Source organism: Pollicipes pollicipes, unplaced genomic scaffold, assembly GCF_011947565.3.
Source record: "Pollicipes pollicipes isolate AB1234 unplaced genomic scaffold, Ppol_2.1 Scaffold_7261;HRSCAF=8764_pilon_pilon_pilon, whole genome shotgun sequence".
Lineage (NCBI taxonomy): Eukaryota > Metazoa > Arthropoda > Thecostraca > Pollicipedomorpha > Pollicipedidae > Pollicipes > Pollicipes pollicipes.
The window spans coordinates 49,203,948-49,213,896 of record NW_023597054.1 but is presented as its reverse complement, the minus strand read 5'-3'; the positions used below and the strand labels follow the sequence as shown (position 1 = coordinate 49,213,896).

The 9,949-nt window shown below is 50.9% G+C and overlaps 1 protein-coding gene across 1 annotated transcript; it reads left to right on the top strand.

Annotated features, from left to right (window-relative positions):
* The first annotated feature begins 1,298 nt into the window (after nucleotides 1-1,298).
* Coprox (oxygen-dependent coproporphyrinogen-III oxidase) lies at nucleotides 1,299-4,378 on the top strand. The gene is given in 3 exon segments (XM_037237053.1): nucleotides 1,299-1,601; nucleotides 2,736-3,797; nucleotides 3,799-4,378. Coding segments are annotated over 2 exon segments (1,173 nt in total). The 5' UTR covers nucleotides 1,299-1,601; nucleotides 2,736-2,759; the 3' UTR covers nucleotides 3,934-4,378.
* The last annotated feature ends 5,571 nt before the right edge of the window (nucleotides 4,379-9,949 follow it).

Sequence of the window (9,949 nt, the reverse complement as noted above, 5' to 3'; positions counted from 1 at the left end):
TCGTCGAAGAATAGGTATCTCCGTTACACACAGAAAACGTCCTATCAGTTAAGAACTTTTTAATGAAAGCGGCGAGCCGGCTGCGAACTCCGCTTTCATGTAGTCTAATGAGGAGGGCACTTGTATTCACCCTCTGGAGAGCGGCCTTTAAATCCACGAATAGTGCTGCCGTACTAGATTTAGTCTGAAATCCGGGCTGAATTGAATTTACAATGTGGACCAGGCTGTCCGCCGTGGAGCGGCCGGGACGAAAGCCGTTCTGAAAAGGTGAAAGAAGGTGATTTGACTCAAGGAACATCCTGATACGTCCGTTGACCATTCGTTCAAATATTTTAGAAGCACAGCTAGTAAGAGAGATGGGGCGATAGCTCGAAGGGTCAGAGGGAGGCTTAGAAGGCCTAAGTATAGGGATAAGTGTGCTAGAACGCCATGAGGGAGGGAAGGATCCGTTAACCCACATATCGTTGAAAGCCGACAGAAGGTTGGTTTGAGGAAGTTTTAGGCTATCAAGGATGCTAATCTACATATTTCCTGTAACAGACCATAATCCTTAGCCAGATATTACGTGTTCACTAATTTGTATTTAAATGGCAATGTTGCAAAAATAATTGATAAAAAGCAGCATATGAGATCACCGTGCCGGTACCAATTTGAAATCTAGTATACTCTAGTGTTATCCTGCCGCCCGACCTGTTGTTATGGGGCCTTGATTGCAAGGTCGCGATCCGGTGAGGAAGATGTCCGGAAGCACCGGTGCCTTAAATGTAAACAAAACGTCAGCTGAGAGCCGGGAACGTCGTTTCGGTTTGCACTATTTCTAACACCGTTGACAGCGGTTCCTAGGATACGCGCGTACGAAAAACAAATGCACACCGTTAACTGACAGCCACCGTAATTCCAAACTACTTCTGGAAAAGTGAAGCAGCATATTCTTGCTCTGAATTCAACGATTTGAAACTATGCTTGCTTAAAGAAATGTTATTTTAGGCATGTTAGTTATCTTCAGAATGTACCTTAGAGAAACATCAGCTGGCCAAAGATGAATGTACACAAAACATCAGCTGATAGAAAGGACGAGATCCCGTACAAGATAAAGTTTGCTGTAGTTCAGATCGGATAAGTTCAATATATTTCATTTATTTCTTGTTCATTAAATTTTTAATTAAGAATAGTAAGAGGTCATCATAAGTTTCTATAAACTAGTTAACCCCAGGACAATAATTGGAAAAAACGCCAGCTGGCCCATGACATTCTGCAGGGATTCAGCAGTAGACTGCCTGTCAGTGGAGTATTGTGTTTGTTTTGGTTGGGGTGGGTTGCGCTGGCCATTCCTCATATCTGTGTGGGTTTGTGGTGCTCAACTTCGCCTTTTAGGCAATGTGCGGACGCGTACCGAGAAAGAGGGTCACTTGAAAACAAGCATTAGAGGTTGGACTTGCTTGTGGGTAGACGACGGAGCCTAAGTTTATTCCGTTTCGGTATCCCGGTCCCGCGCCCACTTGCTCATATAACAGCCTTACCCGCACCCCATCATCTCAGTTCTGACGTTACAACGCGTGGGTAGGTCAGTCAAGATACGGACCTCTTACACCAGTTGGTAGGTAGGTATCTGCTGAGGTATCATTAAGTTATTTTCCTCACCAGGATTTATTCATGTGAATCAAGATTCAGGCTCTCTGCCATCCTAAGTTGAGGTAGGTGTTCTTGAATAAAATTATCACAAGGAAGCTGGTCTACTGAATACCTTGGTGATGCATTAAAGAAGCTTTATGGTATGAGCTCTAACTGGGGTCAGGGTGTACTTTCCTACCTAACGTGAGAAAAAATCATCGTACACCATTTGTCGTGTTTAAGGCAGGACATATCATAAATAATCACAAAACAGGTAGATTCATGCTCTTACCTTCAAATTTTTTGTAATTACTGATGGCGAGCTCCCGAGCGCCGCTCACACACAGCACCCGTGACACCAGCTCCATTACTGTGCATGGTCACAACATTACTGTGCATCAAGCAGCGGGGGATTGGGTGGGGAATGTAAAGCAAAATGAGAACATGGCAGCTAAATAAAAGTTCACTATATGGCACCTATATAAAACAATACCTTTTGAGTCAATTGTTTCAACTGTTGACATTTCAAGTCTAGGTTTGGGATGATAGGCATGGATTGTTGAGATAGAAAATAGGTTTTTGTTGTAAAATTCAGGAGAGTTGTTTTCCAACTTGTGTGCTAAATATGTGTTGTCACTCAATGATAAGTTCAACAATAACATGGTTATCCTGATGCTATGTATCAAGTAACAATTCTAGGTTTTTGTGCAACTGCTAAAGTGCTTTTACTAAACTGACAGAATGAACATTGTCCAATGAAAAACCACTATGAAGTCTATAATTAGTATGCTGAGGAGCAACCCTCAATATACCAGTAGATAATGGTTGAACAGTGTTGTGGCGACAAATAATGCTATTTATTGTCCTCAATATTTTTGGCTGTGCTCATGTTCAAGAGTTTCTGAATGTTTTCAGGCAGTCATTGGTAACAGTTATGATAAACAACATGTAGTACATACTATTGAGTCTTAGTTTAGCTGGAATCACATGATTGCAGTAGGAAATTCACATGCCTGCTGTCACAAGAGCTCCTGCTATGGATGCAAATAACACTAATATTTTATGCCATAGTGCCATCATTTTGGTTAGGTCAGTTTACACAGCTCTATGTTACTGGTTTCCAGATCTCTGCCAGGATTCCTGCAAACATGCTTGGGAATGTTTTTATAGGGAATGGCCCTGTGCGTGCCATTGTTGCCTCTGGCTTGTGGTTTGTCAAGAACAAGAGCAATCAGAAGGCCTTTACTTGCTTCATTGCCAGCAGTGCTGCCGTTGGCTACGGCCTGAGCCGAATCGCAGTGGCGGATAACGCACAGGCAGTACAGCCCATCAATACAGACAAGTTCATGGGCAGTCCCATCACAAGCATGGAGAAAATCGTCGCGAACCGGGACGACATGAAGATCCGCATGGAGCTGCTGATCTTGCGCATCCAGGCCGAGTTCTGCCGCGCTTTGGAGGCCGAGGAAACGAGCGGTGCGCGTTTCCGTGTCGACCGCTGGCAACGCAAAGAGGGCGGCGGCGGCATCTCGTGTGTGTTGCAGGACGGCCAGGTGTTTGAGAAAGCGGGCGTCAACATCTCGGTGGTCCACGGCTCGCTGCCGCCGCCGGCCGTGGCGCAGATGAACGCCCGCGGCAAGCATCTGCCCGAGGACAAGAAGCTGCCGTTCTTCGCCGCCGGCGTGAGTTCGGTCGTTCACCCGACCAACCCGTACGTGCCGACCATCCACTTCAACTACCGCTACTTCGAGGTGCAAGACCAGGACGGCCGGCCGCAGGGCTGGTGGTTCGGTGGCGGCACTGACCTCACGCCGTACTACCTGAACGAGCAGGACGCCCGCCACTTCCACTCGACGCTGAAGGGGGCGTGTGACAGGCACGACCGCACCTACTACTCCCGCTTCAAGAAGTGGTGCGACGACTACTTCCAGGTGAAGCACCGCGGCGAGCGGCGCGGTGTCGGCGGCATCTTCTTCGACGACATCAATACGCCGAGCAAAGAGAAGGCGTTCCTTTTCGTGGAGTCCTGCGCAGAAGCCGTGGTGCCGTCCTACTTGCCGCTGCTTCGCCAGCACAAGGACGACGGCTACGGCTACGCGGAGCGGCAATGGCAGCTCCTGCGGCGCGGCCGCTACGTCGAATTCAACCTGATCTACGACCGTGGCACCAAGTTTGGCCTGTTCACCTCCGGGCGCGCGTTACGAGAGCATCCTTATGTCGCTGCCGCTGACCGCCCGCTGGGAGTACATGCACGCGCCCAAGGCCGGCTCGCCCGAGGCCAAGCTGACCGAGGTGCTGAAGAACCCGCGGGACTGGGTGTAGGCGGCCGTGGCGCTGCCGTGCCGGTGAGTGGTGGGGCGGAATCGTGATCGTGAAGGCTGTCGGGAGGCTCTCATGTGAAGGGGGTGGGCAATGTGTGCGATTTGACGTCCGCTGTCGTCGGCTTTGGCTGTTTGGATTTGTGCCCGGTTTCCAATTAACACAGACTGCGGAGACGTGATCATTTAATGCAACGGTCACAATCACCTGGAACCTGGCAGCAGCTTGTTCATTGTGGGGCGTGTATCTTTCTTTCACGCGCCATTGTTTTCGTGCAAGGTCACGCCCACGAATCCTTTATCTGTTCAGAGATTTGAGACCCTATATGTTTGCGGTTGCGGAAGTGATGGTTTGTTGGCATTTAATTTTCTATCAGTATTTACGGAACTTGTGCCGATGGTGAACGAACCTGCTCACAGGTTTTTGTTAAATAAAATGGTGCATGCAAGTTCGTTGATAGAGCTCGGTACCGTACTGCATCTGTAAGGCGCCTCGTGCAGTTTAAGGCGAGATTTTATTGCCGTCCAGTCGATGATGCGAAAAACTAGGCTAATGGAGTCAGGCATTTTTGGCGGTCCAGGTCAACGGGTGTGATCACACGTCTCAAAAGGAAGGCCTGCGTTCCATGGAGGCTAACGAGCGGAGTAAACTAACATAACACTCGCACGAATGTACAAATAACATTGTTGGAAAACTGGTGGCGGTGGGCTATACATAGCTCAAACACGCAAATACGTGCGCACGCACATACGCCTACATATTATATATATATATATATATATATATATATATATATATATATATATATATGTATTGTGGTCAGGCCACAGCAGCATGTATGTGGGATAGGTTTCAGGCAATGTGACTGGCTGCTGGTTGGTGACATGCCTGCGCGCCTATGGGTTGGGCGGTTTTAGGATTTGCTAGAGAGCTGGCACTCTCCTTCACACCATGCCGTTGGCTTCACATCGGCATCTGCCCTGATATCTGAGATCGAGCATCAGTTCCTAACGTCGCCGGAGAAGCTGATCCATGGTTTGTGCTCGAGAGCGTATCGTCGTACGCGCACGTCGACCCGTGTTGGTGCCGATGCTGTTCGCTTTCTTCGCAGCGTTGCCTCGTCTGACTTGAACTTTGGCGACGTGTATCCGAGAGGTGAGCATGACTTCCGCTGCTTTCTTCTGCCGTTCAGCTGCAAAACTATTTTCCACGTTATTGTAGTTACGGGTGATATTGCAATATTGCAGGCAAGTCCTTCAGATTATACAGCTTGCGGCGACTCGTGGTCTGAACGATAGATGCTGGGCCCGTTATCCAATGGCACTGGGCACGAGCCCCAAAATGGGCGCACAGGCTGGCTCGGCTGGCAGAAAGATCACCCGACTGCACTCGTGGATAACCAGTTAAGTGGATTGGGGTGCGCGTACTGCACATAAGCGGAGAGGGATAAAACCCCGAATGGGACCGCGGGCGTCCAGCTGTCGTAAGGTGAGGTGGAATGAAGTTGTTCTGTGCCGCCTGAGAATAGGGCGTGCACACGCGACCCATCGATGCCTGTTATGCGGGGAAGACCAACCGCAATGTCCTCGCTGCGGGGAGTGTTACACCTTGATGTATGTTTTGATAGATTGCGCCCACCTCGCTTTGAAACGCATGCGTCAGCTTGGACCGGGGTCCGTGCGCCAGACGATCTAGTCATCTCGGAAGATGATTCGAGTTCGATTAAGGACTGGCATCACGACAAAATTTCCTTGCAGACGTTTAAGTGCATCCCATATATCTGACGCAACCTTGTCTCCTTCCCGTTAGCACTCATCTGTTGAATAAGAAGTAAGATTGCAGGCGTCACATGGCTTGTGCAGTCGGCACCCCTTAAAGTACAGACCATAATCACAGAAAGATCAGTGGGCAACTGGCCAGTGGGGATGCCCCGGACCTGAGGCTTCCGTGCTGTGGTACGTGCAACACGTAAATCTTCTCAGCCCTGTGGCGAAAGGATGGAGAGAATCCCTCTGAATTGAAGGAGACAACTTGAGCGGTGAGCTCAGGGCAAGGAGTTAAGATTTCATGTCCAAAATTTTCCTTAGAAGGGAATGCCAAATTTTCTACAAACTTCGCAAATTTGTTCCAAATTCCTGAGAAATCGCCCAGTGTTTGGTTCAAATCTCGCGGCTCAGATAGGGGGGGGGGGGGGAGGCACTGCCCCTTTTGCGCTCCCTTGGCTACGTCCTGCGTTCAGGATACGCGCAGCAAGCTTCACATATCGATTAGGCACGCTAAAACCAAATTATCCTGCAAGGTGACGAGTCGCGACAACTTCAGGGGCCGCCATGAATTACACTGCGTATGAAGGGAGAGGGGAACTGATCGTAACGGAAGCGGAAGGAGGGATGTGTATAAAGGCTTTGCAAGGGAGGAGGGGATTTTTGGACAGTGTAACGTACGTTCAAGTACGACTGCAAACCAAGCCAAATCTTCGAAAACAAATTAGCATATTAGTCAGATATCCTTCGCTTCCTCTCACGACCAAACCGCCATTTTTCTGCATCCCAAGCTTAGTTAGCGGTCAGACGTACTTTGGGAGAAGTTCCACCGCTTAACACAGCGTAGCTAGGGAGAGGGGTCCTCCCAGCGTAGCTTGTGTATAACCAGGGGAGGAGATAGGGTTGAGAAATCGTCAAACGTATTAACTATTGATGACCGCCAGAGCTGCGAAATTGCTGCGAAAAAATTGTACACCCTGAGATCGTTGACCGCTGATATCAGTTTCTTGAGACCAGAACGGCCTCTTCGAGCCAGGCAGCGTAAGTACTCTGATAGTTCTGGCCTTCATAATGGCTTCATCAAGCACTAAACGGCCAATGGGACATCTCGGCTTTCTGACCTACCCTCCCATCGACACGCACAGTAAGATTGTGCTCGGTACCGGCGGCGCACTGGCCGTCGTTCCCCCCCCCCCCCCCCACCCCCAAGAGCTCGGCATTAGACCGCTGACCTCGCCGCGGTATGACTATGCCCAACCTCTGCCTCTCGCCCGGGGAACGTGAGGCTGACGCAATCGCATGTGGCCGGCTGGCCGGAGCGAGCTCGGTCTGACAGCCACCACAGCGCACCTGTGCAGCCCAGGCTGGAGATCCCGAGAGCCCGGCTGGGTCCCGGAAGGTCCAGACTGGGGACATGACGCTCATTAAGCCCACATTTTTCCTTTTTCGTCGTTGGCTCTTGACAGAAAATCACAAATTGACGCGAGTTGTTCCACCGAGCCCCCTCCTTCCCCAACAAAACTGTGGCTGCGCCCCTGGTCCAGACCCCTGGATCCCGGTAAATAAAGTTCAGGGTGGCCCGGCGGTCCAGGCCATCTCGGATGGCTCTTTTCGACTCGCTCAATACGAAGAAAAATGACAGAACGGAATGACTTGGGGAAAAATAGTTTTTAACAGCATAAAGTTTCGGACAGAACCACAGTCTCTCCATAGCCCCCCTCCTGAGTGCTCAGAAGGCCCCATCTGGAAGACCCCAAACTGGGAGACGAACATGCTAAGCTTCTGTGCGGAAAGATGGTAGAGGGCGCTGAGATTGGTGATAGCCTGTTGGGTCAAATGAGCGGAAGCACATGTCAGGCTGGTGTACAAAAGGCGACAAATCCTTCAGCCCAAATCGGTATTTATCACCCTCTCGGCTCGCCAAAACGCTTTATCAGGCTTTCAACTGCCCTTGGATCTGCGTGAGTTTATAGAAAGCTTCATTGGTTTGGGGAATCGTGACCAAAGAGCCTCTCAAAATAGTCAAAGACTCAAATCAGGTATTGGTTATGGGGTTGGGCATTTTATGTTGCATTTAAGCCACTGTATTCTGATCCCCTAGTTTTCGAGAGCGATCTTAGCCCGGTGTACAGCTGCCGAGGATGCAACGCCGCTCCCCCGGACACTCAGCCGGCGGCCGAGTCTGGTGCCGGGCGGGCCACGCGGGTGGGGCGTGGAGCATGGTGAGAGGGAGGGGGCAGCTGGGTTCGTGCTGAGCTGTGTCGGCGGACTTTCCGGGTTTAAAATCCCACTCATGGTCTTGAAGGCTGCTTGCGGACATGACGTTCAGGCAGACCAAGCGTTGAATCGACGAACCGGTTTAGGATATAGCTCGGGATGAGGCAATTCTGTTCCGTGCTCCTTGTGGGGGCGCCACTACACAGAGTTGGTTCACTTTTGCTTCAACGTTGTGAGCAGCTGTAAGTTCTCTGCTGTCTTCGGGCACCGACACTAGTCACGGCACCGTCAAGCCTCTGTCGACGTCACCACCGGCCAGCGCGCGGGCGGGCGGGTCCCGCCTCTCCACCGCCAGGCCAGCCCGGCCGACAGCCCGTGTCCAGCTCGGCTGCCGTCTCGCGCCCGGTCCCGGCGGGCCGGGCCGGGCCGACAGCAGACGGCATGGCCGTACCCTGTCGGCCAGGCGGACCGGATGTGACGGCCGGCTCCGGTGGCCGCTGCTGCGCCGCTCTTTCGCCGGCCACCTCTGGTGTGGTCTCAGCCGGCTAGCGCACATCATAACACATCGAAAAGTGTTGGCCAAGACGACCTAGACCAAGACGGAATGTCGGGGGCCGCCAACCTTTTGACGCGTTCCTTTCGCGAGCGCCCGCCGAAAGACGTAGAGCTCCCTGGATAGTTTTCAGGTGAATATAGCTTGCGTATAGCCTGCGTAAAACCTGCCTCGTAAAGCTCGGGATTCGCTGGAGTGGAGGTTGGTACTGACAAATGCAAAGTCAGGTGCATGTGCATGCTGCTGGCGAGGACCCAATGTGTCCACATAGCCAGCGTGGAACGCCTTGTGCCTGCTGTCATCGGCGCCCCCAGACGCCTCAGCCGGAGGTATTCGGCGGAGGACGAGAGCCGCTCTCGTGCCAGCATCATCGGAGGAAGCACTGTGACCGGCTGTGGAATGAAATTGGGAACAGTAAGCGAGGAGCAGAAGAGGTTAATGTTGATCCCAACCACTGTTATATTTGTCAACCCTCGCAACATACTTATCAGATAACTAATCGCATTTCTCAGTTTGTGATAGCGCTCATGAAACTACCATTTTGTACCGCATTGTGCGCAGTTATTGGTTGGATGCTGGATAGAATTCCGGACAGGGTTTTCGCCGGATATCGTTAAGTCCCTATATTTGGAGAATATCTTAAACAGATGCCGGCATACTAAGCTATGCAAGTACCATATTTACGCAACCGCTGCTTTTGTTGCCCCTATAGCAAGAGGAACAGTGCGGAGATCAACCATCGAGCCGCTACCGCGCGGATACGCCTGACCGACTATGCCGTGAAGTCGGTGGGTGTGCCTTTGGTCAGTCACCCAGCGTTGCGATAATTTTATATCCTGCTTTGTTCTTCGCTCCCCGATTTCCGTTGTTGCCAACGTCAGCTCACTTTTATGCTGTTGTATAACGCTGCAATGTCGTTTTACGTAAGATAGTCTTGGCCGAAAAAAATGCACTTGGTGCGGAACAAGTAGTAACGGACGGTTCGTGCTAGCCGTGTGTTGCATCAGTCCGAATGGTTCACACGGGTGATTTTTGCAGGCTGAACTGGCACTCGTTTTACGAATTCCTTTAAGCCGTTTGCGGCACTACCTCGAACCGTTTATGTTTTTTTTCTTCCAGCCGTATATGACATTACATCTAGCCGTTTATGGAATTACATCTAGCCGTTTATGGTATTACATCGTGCCGTTTACGGTATTACATCCAGTCGTTTGTCCATTCGGAGCTGATCATCTGGTCAATGGGGCTCCCATTTAATGAATGATCTTAACATTGGAGTTGTTTGTGTTGAAAATGGTTGGCTTTGCAGGTGGAACAGGTGATGCCGCTTAAACAAAGGCGTGAGGTAACCAGTGCAGTGTATTAGGAGATACACAATGTTAATACCCGTGCTCAGTTATAAGCAGGGGGAGGGGGGGGGGGGCAAGCCGGGGGAACGGGAGCTCAGAGGCACGAGCCTCCCCGCGTCACGAAGAGTATTGGGCCC